This window comes from Hemibagrus wyckioides, linkage group LG05, assembly GCF_019097595.1.
Source record: "Hemibagrus wyckioides isolate EC202008001 linkage group LG05, SWU_Hwy_1.0, whole genome shotgun sequence".
Classification (NCBI taxonomy): domain Eukaryota; kingdom Metazoa; phylum Chordata; class Actinopteri; order Siluriformes; family Bagridae; genus Hemibagrus; species Hemibagrus wyckioides.
Window position 1 is genome coordinate 4,899,259 of NC_080714.1, and position 13,090 is coordinate 4,912,348.

Below are 13,090 nucleotides of genomic sequence, written 5' to 3' on the forward strand. Positions count from 1 at the left end.
TCTCTCTCTCTCTCTCTATCTGTTACCTGTCTCTGCTTCTCTCTCTATCTGTTATCTGTCTCTGCTTCTCTCTCTCTCTATCTGTTATGTCTCTGCTTCTCTCTCTCTCTCTCTCTCTATCTGTTATCTGTCTCTGCTTCTCTCTCTCTCTCTATCTGTTATCTGTCTCTGCTTCTCTCTCTCTCTCTCTCTCTCTCTCTCTCTCTATCTGTTATCTGTCTCTGCTTCTCTCTCTCTCTCTCTCTCTCTCTCTATCTGTTATCTGTCTCTGCTTCTCTCTCTCTCTCTATCTGTTACCTGTCTCTGCTTCTCTCTCTCTCTCTCTCTCTCTATCTGTTATCTGTCTCTGCTTCTCTCTCTCTCTCTCTCTCTCTCTCTCTCTCTCTCTATCTGTTATCTGTCTCTGCTTCGCTCTCTGTATCTGTTATCTGTCTCTGCTTCTCTCTCTCTCTATCTGTTATGTCTCTGCTTCTCTCTCTCTCTCTGTCTGTCTGTCTATCTCTGCTTCTCTCTCTCTATCTGTCTTTCTGTAATCTGTCTCTGCTTTGCTCTCTCTCTCTCTCTCACACACACACACACACACACACACACACACACACTGTATGGCCAAAAGTTTGATACCCTGTCTAAAAAACAGCAAAATAATGATTTCTGCACTTCAGCTTCATAGAATCTGACAGTGTTGTAGTGTTTAGTTTACCAGTCTTTGTTTCGCAGAACTTCTTGAGAACGTCGTCTTCCTGTCACAGAACATTTCCTCCGAGTTTCAACCAACAAAACCTTCAGTTCTTCCACACAGGAGCATCGACAGTTTCCTCATTCCCTCACCACTAAAGTTCTATGGGGTTGAGGAGTTTCATTTGATCAGCTTTGGAAGCTTGGGAGAATTCTCCAGCTGAAAAAAATCTTACTTCTGTGAATCAATTCTTCTCTGATTAACCGATTTACTTGTTAAAAAAAAAAAAAAAAAAGTCATCATGATGCCATCAAACTCAGAACAGCTCCAGATACTGACTTTTCCACCTCAGTGCAGTTTGGTTGGAATTCTTCTCCTGGTTTTCTCCAAACTCCATCACATCCAAAGTTAAAGTTGGATTCTTCTGATGATCTCCAGAAGACAGAAGCTCTTCATTTTGTCACATGAAGGCTTCTGTTCTTCTGCAGATTTCTTGAAGGTTTCTGCTTCAATCCTCTGCCTCTCTTCCTCTTCTCATCGATCCTGTTGTAAATGCTCTAGTTGTATCTGGTCCTTATTGATTCCTGAAGCACTTATTACTGCTGTATATTGATTGTTTTCCTTGATTTTATTCACAGTTATCTTGCTCACAATTATCCTGCCAATCATCTCTGACCTTCTGTTTTGCTGAAACGCTGAAAACATTGACCTTCTTCAACGCTAGACACTCAGACTCAGACGCTCAGTCACTTCCTTCCGCTTTTGAATGACCAGCTGCTCCCTGCGTCATTTATACTGGATCTTGCCCCTAGCAGAGTAACTACAGATTAACCATAACCAACAGAATATTCCAGACAGTGTGTGGATCTGTTTTTTTTTTACTGTGAGAGAAATGCAACATATATCTTTTAAAATTGAAAGTGTATATCTGTAGGACATCTATGCAAGGTTTATATAAATATCTAACAGTATAAATATCTCATGCTTCCAACCCACGAGCAGACAAAACATTTTATCAGTTCAAACGAAGTCTGATGCAAAAAAAAAGCTGCAGTTTCGTGATCCCAGTTTGGCTCGGAGCCTCGTCCAGAACCGGTCCGTTCCCCCACGCAGTGCGGAAAAAATCTACACTAAATTTCTGTATACTGATGACTGAGTGTTCTGTAGTGTGTGTTCCTCGTTTCTTTTGTTATATGACATGCAGTGCCTCTCACACACACACTGTTTTTGCCCCCCCACCCCACCCCCTCGCGCTATCACCACCATGCTTCACTGTAGGGATGTTGTCGGGTTTCGATCACACAGAGACAGGATCAGAGCCGAGGAACCTTTCTTACACAGCCCCAACACTTTAAAGTTCAAACAGGATTTTATTTATGCTGTAAACACGGTCATCCTGCGAACATCTCTGCTGAGGATCTCTCCAGCGCCGCCTTGCTCAAAAACCCCGTCATTAAAGTCAAAAGAAGAGTTGTTGGTTTCTCTCTTGTTCCAGGTGCTGATGGAGGACCGGCTGAGCGAGGCGGTGTATCTGGAGATCAGTCCGATTTTCCTCCAGGCTGAGAACAAACACAAGCTGTTCCAGTTCGTCTCGCAGTTCCTCTACGGCTGAGCGAGGACAAGAGCGTCTCGGCACCGCTTTAGGGTTTAGTTTAAAACGAAACAAAAAATATCAGGTAAATAACACGGAGCAAAGAATGTAGACTTGAACCCGAGACTGTAAAAAAAACAAAAAAAAAACACTTGTTTGTTGTGTGAGTTGTGAGACTAATGTACAATTCAGTTTATACGGATTTAGTTCTAGTGCTACATTTTGTGTTAAAGGGTGGTCAGACTTTGTTTAAAAAAATGAGTTTGAACCAATAGGAGAGAGCAGGATATTGATATGATTGATATGTTTTGAGTTTAATGAATAAGTGATTGATGTTTGTTAGTTCTCTCATTTTTGTTTGAAAATTGTTGGAGAATTAAATAGAGAATTTCGTTCAGCTTCCCTGGATCTCACTCTTTGACTCGATGATGATGATGATAACGAGCTCATAAAAACACTGACCAGCTCCTGATCAGCGCCCGCTCATGCCCCCAGCCCTCTCCAGACACCCCAGCAATTCCCATAACCCCCCCCCCTTTTTTTCCCTCTTATACATAAGCCGGCTCCTTTCAGACGCAGCCTGGTGAGGGAGATGCTGACAGACAGGCTGATTGCTGTAGTGCACCAGGTGCTGAGTAAGATCTCCAGAGACACACACACGGCTGAACAGCACAAGGTCCTCCGTTAATGGTGAGAGAGATTTGCAGATGAACAGAGAGAAAAGAGAAGAAATGAGGTGAATACTAAAACAGACGGGGGGAGAGCAAGAAGGCAAAGTGCTGCACTTTATTATTTTTTTTAAGAAGGAAATTCAGCCTGAAATGCAGACAGTGCTGCAGTTTCACAATCACGATAGATCACCCGCTCGGCACGTTTACGCTTCCCTTAGTTCGTCAACTCGGATCGATGCACCGTCGGAGCAGTTCCCGAGCGTTTTCCTGCGTTCCTAATGAAATACTGCGAGCTCGGTCAGCGCTCCGAAATTAGTTACTCGATGCCGAGTGTTTTAATAGTTTCCCCAGATATGAAAAGGTTCTTATGTTCAGTTTTACAGGAAGCTGAATTTAAAGGCACTGTACAAAATGCAGGTTAAATCCAGAAAATAAAAGCTCTACATTTTTTTTTAAATGATCAACAAACCAGGACCATGGAAAAATATGGAAAATAAAAATCTGTATAATTCCACAAGCAGAAATCAAATGCCTTGATTGGAAAAACAAAATAAAACCCATTAATACCATAGCGTTTCTTCTGAACCATAATCAGCAGAGCGCCATCTCCTGGCCATTTCAAGTGCACGTGCCTCAGATCAGGATTTCAGACACATCAGTAAAAACGTGAATAAGTCATTTTGTTTTCCTCATCCCAGATCACACTGGAGTCACACCACGGTGTTTCGGATGGACCCGATCTCGTCGATCTGACACTCCACCACGTCTCCTTTCTGCAACACACCCAGAAACACAGAAATGAAAAGATATGATGCATGATTTGTTCATAATGGTGATTATGAACCACATCCAGAACTTTTACAACAAAGCAATACTACTCTTCATCATTAAGTTTACGGAGTAAAGCACCAGATATAATGGGGTGATTGGGGGCGGGGTTATTGGGTGGATATTCAATTCAATTTTATTTGTATAGCGCTTTTAACAATGAACATTGTCTTAAAGCAGCTTTACAGAACATAAACAGAAAACAGTCCTAGATGTTTGACAAAATCATCCCTAGTGAGCAAGCCTGAGGCGACTGTGGCAAGGAAGAACTCCCTTAGATGGTATCCCTTCTAGTTGGTGATGTAATCATAGTTAAAACTGATTCATTAGGCAGTTACTGAAATAATCAGCACTCTATTTTATTAGAATTTACTCATTTCACATATTTGTTATTGTTATTTACTTTTACATGCCTGGACATTATTTGCTTTTCAAATTTTAGTGATCAGAGCTATTAAAAACTACACAGCATGACGTCAATATTAAAAGTTTGTGAAGAGATCCCTGCTCCCTCACGAAGACTATACTACAGACAGGGTCCCCCCCAACACACACATTTTCTCTTTCATTTGGTCTCACCCACCAGCTAGGACAGGGCTCTTTTTAAATTTTGTGAAACGAAGTCAGTGCTGTCCATCTTCTTCCACATTCACCAATAAGCACTGAGAGATGAAGTGAATAAGATTGATCATCTCATCATGGCACCTGTTAGTGGGTGGGATATATTAGACAGCAAGTCAACATTTTGTCCTCAAAGTTTGTTAGAAGCAGGAAAAATGGACAAGCGTAAGGATTTGAGAGAGATTGACAAGGGGCCAAATTGTGATGGCTAGACCACTGGATCAGAGCATCTCCAAAACTGCAGCTCTTGTGTGGTGTTCCTGGTCTACAGTGGTCAGTATCTATCAAGAGTATCCTTATGTATCCTATGTAAGATGACTTAAAGGATCTGCTGCTAACATCTTGGTGCCAGATATCACAGCACAGCTTCAGGGATCTAGTGGAGTCCGTACCTCGACAGGTCAGGGTTGTTTTGGCAGCAAAAGGAGGACCAACACAATATTAGGAAGGTGGTCATAATGTTATGTCTGATCGGTGTACTTGAGCTCACAGACTGGCAAGACGGAAAAAAACTCTCCACGCTGTTCCCTCCGCTAAATTTACAGCTGATGCAGACGTTTCCATTTACAGCATTTGTCAGACGCTGTCATCCACAGCCACTTACAGAAGTGCTTCAGAAATTTCTACGGCCATCAGGCTGAAAACTCTTGAGTAAAAACTACAGCAAGAAGAGCACACAGTAGTGTTGTGTTTTTTTTTTAGGTTAAGTATTTCAGGAAGATGTAGGTTTTTACATGCCGCTGGAAGACTGACAGTGTCTCAGCTGTTCGGGCGTCTAGAAGAAGTTGGTTCCACCTCCTTGCTGCCAGAACAGAGAAGAGTCTTGATGTGTGTCTTCGTTATACCCTGAGAGATGGTGGGAGCAGTCGAGCAGCACTGGAAGATCTGAGGGAGTGTGGTGCAGTGCGGGGAGTGATAAGAGCTTTGAGGAAACTTCTAGACGAGGGTCATGTTGGAGGACTTCGGAAGGTTAAAAACAAATCACTTAGCTGCATTTGCACTGCTGGCCAATGAAGGAATGTTGAGTCTGAGCACTGATACGATACTCCTCGGCTAACAGCGACCAATAAGAGTGACGCAAAACTCAAAGAACAAAAAATAATCTGCATTACATCACATCATGGATTACACTGATTGACGTATGTGAGAACGCAGTAATTCTCCTTGATCACAGGTCTACCATTACAGGATCTTCATCTGACATTCCATTTAAAATTCTATTTAAAGACATTTAAATGAACAACAAACCAGGACACAGAAAAATCTGGAAAATAAAAACTTCTAATTCCACAAAAACAAAAAATAAAGAAGAAACCAAATGCCTTTGAGGGAAGTTCTAGGCTTTGTAGGCAAGCTTCACATCTGATTCAATCAGCCTACAGGAAGCCAGTGGAGGAAGAGGGTCATGTTGGAGGTCTTCAGTAGGTTAAAAACATGTCACTCAGCTTCATTATGGATATATATTTGCGATCTCATATATGTGATAATATTAAACATTGCACATCTAAATCCAGCTTTACTCTCACTGGAGAAAAAGATGAACTTTCCCCGAGCTGAAACATCTGAGATATCTCAAAATCCAGACATGGCATGAAGGAAGAAAATCTTGTTACTGATGTTACAAGGCTTTCAAATAATATATTAAGAGAGAACCCTCACACGCTCTGAAGATTTTTATACCGTTTCCTTTTCCAAGTCGTTATTAAGCAGTTAAAACGTCACTCCTATCTTTCTCTGAGAGATAAAAGAGCTCCTGTTTTTATTATGTCTCCATATTGCATTGGACACCTCTACCCTTCTGCCAGATACTATTTTCCATAAACACTTGTGGCTTTTCAAGTGCTAGCTTTAAGAGTAGAAATAAAACATGCTAATTGAACACAAATTTTTTTTTTAGCGCGTGTGCTCAAAAAAGTGTAACTCTCGAGCCCCTGGAAATAATTTGCTCTCGACTGTTGTATAAATTACCTTCCTAATGACTTGCGATTGATGTCAAAGTCGTTTCACGACAAGAAAATATCCGTCGCAAATGAAACCTGCCACGTGGTGGCTGCCTGCCACTCGAGCGAGCGCGTGCCAAGTCTCCGCGGTGCTGAACGACAGCCAATGTTAACAGGATCTAATTGGGGGAAATTAGTAGCGTGATGAAGGTTTAAATTTAATCACAGTGGAGGGACAGAACAGAAGCTGATGTTCTCCCATCAGGCTGCGCTGCTGCATACCAATCTACTGTTAGAGACCTGAGAGGCAATCACGCTTCAGACGCCATCCGGCTACGCTCTTGTTCCCGGGATCGTATCGAGTTCGGATTAGCTCCGGCCCTTTCGGCTCTTCACTTTGTTTTCTCAATTAATCAGCGCTGGGGCAATTTACTTGTAATGCACGCGCAGGCTTAGTTTTTGTTATGTCTATATTCAAAATGAAATGTCTTTGTCGTGTCACACAACACAGCTATGAAGCTCATATGAAAGTAGATACTCGGCACTCTAAGTGTTTCAGAAGTTTTTTCCCTAGCCTACTAGGGGCATAGAAAAGATCCAAAATCGGTTATTTATTTTCCCGACAAATGTTTCTATCATAGCATGGTGGCTTAGTGGTCAGCACTGTTGCCTCATAGCAAGAATGAGGTTGGGTTCAGATCCCAGGTTCGAACAGGCAGGGGCCTTTCTGTGTGGAGTTTGCAAGTTCTCCCCGTGGGTTTACTCCGGTTTCCTCCCACAGCCCAAAAACATGTACATTAGGTTGATTGGTAATTCTAAATTGCCCATAGGAGTGAGTGTGTGGTTGTCTGTCTATATGTGTGGCCCTGTGAGGGACTGGTGACCTGTCCAGGGTGTACCCCTGCCTTTTGCCCAATGTGTGCTGGGATAGACTCCAGCAGATCCCCGTGACCCTAATTAGGTATAAAGCGAGTTTCTATCGTCAAAGTAAATGCTGATATCAAACCCATTTCTGCTCTCTGAGATGCTCCAAAGGTTTGTTCATCTAAAAAGCATCTTAAATTTATCACCAACTAGTATACAAATTCTGTGTAAGGTTATCCAACAGAGGGAAAAACACGTCTCACACTGAAAGAGTCATGAATCATTTTATATCAGACTCTCAGCCAGAAAATTATTCGTTTGTTTATACTGATGATGATAAAAAATGTCCCAGTAGTCCAGTCTGGAACAGTAGTTTACTGGAAAAGGGGCTAAGTTTACTGGTAAGAAGGGTTCATACATACTGTGGGCGTGCATTATGGTAATTTCCAGGATGTCTGATTAACAGTAGTCCAGAAAATATAGTATAAACCAAATGTTCCCCATTTGGAGGCTCTGCAGCGTGTACTTTTCACTGGCATGAACTCTACATTATGGGGTTTGTGTAATTACAGTACTGATTACTTTCACCAAGTAAACTAACACAACTCTGATCAATAATTGTGATCAATTAACTTATCAAGGCAGTTATGCATAATAAAAGACTGCAGTATTTTCAGAATTATAAATAAATTATAAATTTTTCCCCAGTTTGCAGACTCTGTGACTTGTACTTGTAGGATCTGTTTTTCTTTCTGTTATTAATTACTAATTAGCATATTAACGGTAAACATTACAGCACAGAAGCAGGTGTCTGATGTTTTAGAGGCTGTACAAAGCATTCAGGTGCATCCAATCGAGCATTTCTATTTAAGTCAATAGCTAATTAACAAGAAATGTTACTTATTTTGTATGTATGTGTTTATTTGTTTATTTATTTATGGGAGGGGGGTAAATTCTAAAGTTTAACTAACGTTTATTCCTGTATATCCAGATTTCTAGACCTTGTTTTGATTAAAAATGATTTGCACAAATAAGCTTGTGATTTGCATATGCATTAGAAAAAACGATCAGGGTATACACCAGAGTATCGATCCTTAAAATAAACCACATATAAACCACATTTTCAATCGTAGCATCGTACAGTCACTCCTCAGATAGCGCCTAATCAAAACGTTTCCTGACTTTCTCATTGGTTTCTCTGTAGTTTGTGCGTTTCCTCTCTCCAGCATCTCAAAGCAAGCGTCTGAAAGCAAGCAAGATGTTCCTGCCTCGGTGGGAGACAGCGCCGGAGCTGTGACTTTTCTGACTCACTCGTGTAATCACTTCTGTTCCGCGCCGTTTGGAACGTCATCAAACGTCAGACGTGACAAACGACTTACTAAAGCAGTCATCACCGTCGGCACCGAGGTCTTAACGTTTCGGAGGAATCCGGCTGTTTACTCGGGGATTAAAAGAGAGACGGGTTCTCTGCAGTCATAGGTTTTGATGATGATTGGTTTTTCAGAGGATTGGAGGACCAACTCACCTTTAGGAAGACGGGCGGCTTTCTGAACACACCCACTCCTGGAGGTGTGCCTGTTAGAAACACGTCGCCCGGGTACAGCGTCACGAACCTGCGTCGGAAGACGAAGAAACAGACGAACAGAAGACATTAAAGAGGCACTGACCATGTCTCAGTGCTCGCTGATGTGAACTGCTCACAGTTTAATGGTCAACACTAGATACTTACTGGGAGACCCACGCTATCAGCTTCTCCGTCTTAAAGATCAGCTGATCGGTGTTGCTCTCCTGAACGACGTCTCCGTTAACCAGGCAGTGGATCCCCAGATTGTGGGGATTGTCTGTGTTAAAAACAGAGCATCGCAGCTGAGTGACCTTTCGCAAACTTTCACGCCCAGATTTCCTCACCGGACCGCACCTACCCTTCAGCGCTGCCGTGGTAACGAGGGCAGGTCCTAGCGGACAGAACGTGTCGAACGTTTTTCCCAGAAGCCACTGCCTGCCATTCTTCTTCATCTGCCAGTCACGAGCACTGACGTCGTTGGCGACGGTGAAGCCGGCGACGTGACCGAGAGCGTCCGCCTCCTGACGACGACAGACGCGAGAGGAACAGGAACTAATTTTTCAGTTTGGTATGATTTGGTCTTCACAGCAAACAGAGTAGAGATAAGATTAATGTCTGAGGTTTGTTGTTACACCGGCGCTTTGAGACTACAAACAGAAATGTTGCTAGAAACAGAAGAAAAATTCAATTATATTTCACACAAAATTCATCAGTTCTACAGATTTGCTGATGTGGTTTAGGACACAGCATCACTCACTCTAACTTTTACAGATTCATAGGAAACATTTTAAAGTTAGATTTTTTAAAATGGATAGATAAATTGTGTGAGTGTATAAATCAATGGACCAATGAAACTATAAGCCAGAAACATCTGTCACATCTTATGTTTCTTATACTGTACATTCATTTCTATAATCAATAATCAAGCAGAATTTCTATTTCCTTTGACTCGCCTTTATGTGCTTTCCTTTTTTTCCAATCACAAAGGCAAGCTCCACCTCCCAGTCCACTTCCTGGAAAAGAGGAAAAACAAGTACAGTTAAAAAAAAATCTCCAGTGGCTTTTTCTCTATAATTATGTGTGTCTGTTAGCTGACACGCTTCAGTGGCTGAGCTGCATTACTGCAAGATTTTGCACTTACACAAACACACACAACCAAGCATTAAGATAACGCTCTCTCACTGTTTAGTCTTCATTTTATTGTTTTCAGCTCTGTGAGCATTTCCTTTTATGGGGTTTTGTGGGCATCACTTAATGTAAATCAGCTCTGATATCAGTGATATCACTTGATAATTTAACCGGTATCAGCATGCACCAGAGAATAAGCTGATTTTACAAACTGTTTGTAAATCTGGTGGTGTGTGTGTGTGTGTGTGTGTGTGTGTATTCACACACCACTGTAATAAGTTATTTTTAACCTAGACCCAATGTCACTAAGCCAGATGATGTATCTTGAAGTGTGTGTTACGATTTAGACAGTTTACATGCTGATAATAGTGTAAACTACACTGCTGGATAAATTATTTCTGTTAGATTTGTCCCACACATTAACTAACTCATGTAAACTTTTAGATGGTGGTTTGTCCGAACTGTAGATGAAGTGCTGGTTGTGACCTGGCTCTTGCTTGGAAGCTGGATGTCGTCGTAGGGACCTGTGATGGCAGAGGGGAACTTGCTGAAGATGATGGGCTCGGTGGGGATCGGGGCGTTCTGCTCCAGACAATGGTCTCTGTAGTTCATACCCACACACACCACCTTGTCTGGACCGGTGACCGGAGCCAGGAGCTGGATATCGGAGCGAGGGAGAACACACTCGCCGCTGGACACGGCTCTGTAACGGAGATTCGAACACACTGACGTCGAACATCGCTGTTGACCGATACGGATCTAAAGCTGATTAAAAAAATCAGATCGTGTCTCATGATGTGGTCAAGCATGAAGGACCCTAACAGGATTAATGACTCAGGACTTTAATTTTGTCGAAAGCCGAATCATCAATATAAATATTAAAAAAAACTCTTATAATGTGACTTTACTAGAAATCTTGCAGCTCAGTGTGTTTTTCAGACATGATCAGTGTTTTAAAAGCACATTTTACACCAAGAACGTCTCGCTGGCCAACTGATATTGATTACTGGAGTTAAATTTTAACAAATAATATTGATCTTTAGATGACAGGACAATGTTGTAAATCGTGTTCTTAGTCATTCGGTTGATGGTTTAAATCTTTAATTAGTTGACAGTCAAAAGCCGAACCCTCAATATAAACCCTTATAATGGAATTTCAGAAGAAATCGGACACTAATGCTGTATAAGCTTTTTAAAAGTCGAAGTTTTCACTCAGCAAAAAGCTGTTTTACAGAATAACTACGCTTCTGTGAGCAAAGAGCTCCCCCTAGTGGCTGGTTGAGTGATTTGAGACACGATCAGTGTTCTAAAAGCCTGATTTCCACCAGCACCAAGAACCTTCTGTTTGCCAACTGATATTGATTCCTGCAGGTACATTTTAACAGTTCATGGTTCAAATAAAATGACTGTTTACATCTAGCCTACACTGAATTTGGATAAAATCATTAGCTGAAGGATGATGATTAAGTGATTCCATGTGGTCTCCCCCACCTCTGAGCACACTCCATGCCTTTGTCTCCCAGTTCCAAGAATTCCCTCATGGTGGATGGTACAGACTTATCGAAAGCCTTCAGGTCGACGACACCGCCGTTCTCTCTCTCCACGCCGACCCTCACGCTTCCCTCCGCTCCCCGTCTGCAGAACTGGACCAGGCGCATGCTGGCTGAGGTGAGAGTGCGTGTGCCTGAACCTACAGAAAACACATGACTGAATCTCTTCAAACTGAGCCACGAGCCCCACACCACCCTCATCTACACACACACACACACACACACGGGTGAAGGAACAGAGAGGAAGAGAAACGAAAGAGAGGACATCAAGTTCAGAAAAAAAAGTCTGGGAGAAAGATTTAAGATTCTTAGCAACTGTATAAACAATAGTTTAGATTAAATCCGGTTAGTTTGAGTTCAAACTTAACATTCAGGATGCAATATAATTCTGAACACGTGACATGGCAGTAGTGTTGCATCATAAAATACAGCACTAAGAGCCAATCATATTCCAGCATGCAAATGACACCCGCTTTTCAATTTGCATATTCAAAGAATTTGAATTATTTTTTATTTATTATTATTATAAATTATGATTTTATATTTTTATTTTATTTATTCCCTAATTCCATACAATCCCGAAACACTTCTATTAATTTGCTAGTATTTTAATTATAATACATGATCACTTCTATAGCTGCTTTCATTTTTTTTTTTTTTTTTTTTTAAATGTATAATAAAGTCTTATTGGTCACAGAAAAACCCATGATCGCTAATATGGTGTAGTTTTCTTGTAAGGAGATTTTTATTTAATATTAAAAGGAGTCGTCTCCATACAAGTGGCTGAATGTTTTTTTTTTTTTTGCTAAAGGAAATTAAGGATTCAGGACAGAGGACGCTGACAGGCTGCAGGGTTTGTTAATTTATTTGTTTGTTTGTTTATTTGTTTGTTTTTTTGTTTTTGTCTTGTTGACTTCAGGAGAGAAAAAGCTGTTTATAGCTGCTATAATGTGAGCAATAACAGGAAATAACTTGTGGATGGTCCACACCATTAAATCATCATATAGACACATTAAGAAAAACGTGATTAATCAATTCCAGTGTAATTAGATGAGAGGAATAAGTTTTGGCACGTGCTGATATTGGAAAATAATCAACGTGAAGGTGCTGTTTGTGAATCTGCTTCATCACGCCATTCTGTCGTTGATTATTGTCCTATAACACCACTAAAAACACCACTGTGTCGTTGATGATGGTCCTATAACATCAAAAACACCTTTTAGTCTTCTCTCTCTTATATATTAGCTCGTGCCCTACCTGACTCAATGCTAGCAGCGAGATCCAGCGACTCTGCGTCAAATACAGAGATTTAAAACAAATGTGTTTTTTGTTTTCTCTACGATAAGATTCTGGACCATTTACAACACCTGTGTTCACATGACTCAAGACCTTTGTACGGCGGTAAAGTCCACGGTAAAGCCGCTCACCTTTGTGGGTAGTATCCCGTGCCTGAAATAAAACTGCTGAATGCTCACTTCCGGGTTTACTCGTTTGTAGTTCGAGCGATAAAAAAATCAACGTGCTTTAAGCGATCAAGCGATTTATATTTAGTCAGTCACTCGGGATAATTATCAAAAGGTCCTTTACATCCGTCGAGGCTAGATAAACGTAACCTGCGTTTCGTGTTTTATTGATTTCTCAGCCGTACGGAAAATTT

At 41.3% G+C, this 13,090-nt stretch overlaps 2 protein-coding genes across 7 annotated transcripts in view; one reads left to right on the plus strand and one right to left on the minus strand.

Annotated features, from left to right (window-relative positions):
• gpat2 (glycerol-3-phosphate acyltransferase 2, mitochondrial) overlaps positions 1 to 2,587 on the plus strand; it is a 194,186-nt gene extending 191,599 nt beyond the window's left edge. For both annotated transcript variants that reach the window (XM_058389527.1, XM_058389529.1), the window contains one exon: positions 2,172 to 2,587. In XM_058389527.1, coding sequence (XP_058245510.1) covers positions 2,172 to 2,288 — 117 coding nt within the window. In that variant the 3' untranslated portion in view covers positions 2,289 to 2,587. The remainder of the gene's footprint in view (positions 1 to 2,171) is intronic.
• A 447-nt stretch (positions 2,588 to 3,034) lies between these two features.
• On the minus strand, positions 3,035 to 13,044 carry fahd2a (fumarylacetoacetate hydrolase domain containing 2A). 5 transcript variants are annotated; one of them, XM_058389532.1, is made up of 8 exons: positions 12,861 to 13,044; positions 11,375 to 11,634; positions 10,370 to 10,586; positions 9,709 to 9,768; positions 9,114 to 9,276; positions 8,921 to 9,032; positions 8,717 to 8,804; positions 3,035 to 3,711 (listed from the first exon to the last, which is right to left on the minus strand). In XM_058389532.1, exons 2-8 carry the CDS (start codon positions 11,632 to 11,634, stop codon positions 3,649 to 3,651), a joined length of 963 nt encoding a protein of 320 aa, XP_058245515.1. In that variant the 5' UTR covers positions 12,861 to 13,044; the 3' UTR covers positions 3,035 to 3,648. The 5 variants fall into 5 exon arrangements, with proteins under 5 accessions (XP_058245515.1, XP_058245518.1, XP_058245519.1 ...); XM_058389535.1 differs by having other exon boundaries at positions 11,375 to 11,573; positions 12,861 to 13,042; XM_058389536.1 differs by lacking the exon at positions 12,861 to 13,044 and adding an exon at positions 12,801 to 12,852 and having other exon boundaries at positions 11,375 to 11,573.
• Between the last annotated feature and the right edge of the window lie 46 nt (positions 13,045 to 13,090).

Coding starts and splice junctions, on each gene's coding strand:
- fahd2a (XM_058389532.1), bottom strand. CDS start 11,634: ATGAGGGTGGTGTGGGGCTCGTGGCTCAGTTTGAAGAGATTCAGTCAT. Junction 9,769..10,369: donor AGCTTCCAAGCAAGAGCCAG/GTCACAACCAGC, acceptor CCTCTTTTCCAG/GAAGTGGACTGGGAGGTGGA. Junction 8,805..8,920: donor CTGATAGCGTGGGTCTCCCA/GTAAGTATCTAG, acceptor CTTCCGACGCAG/GTTCGTGACGCTGTACCCGG.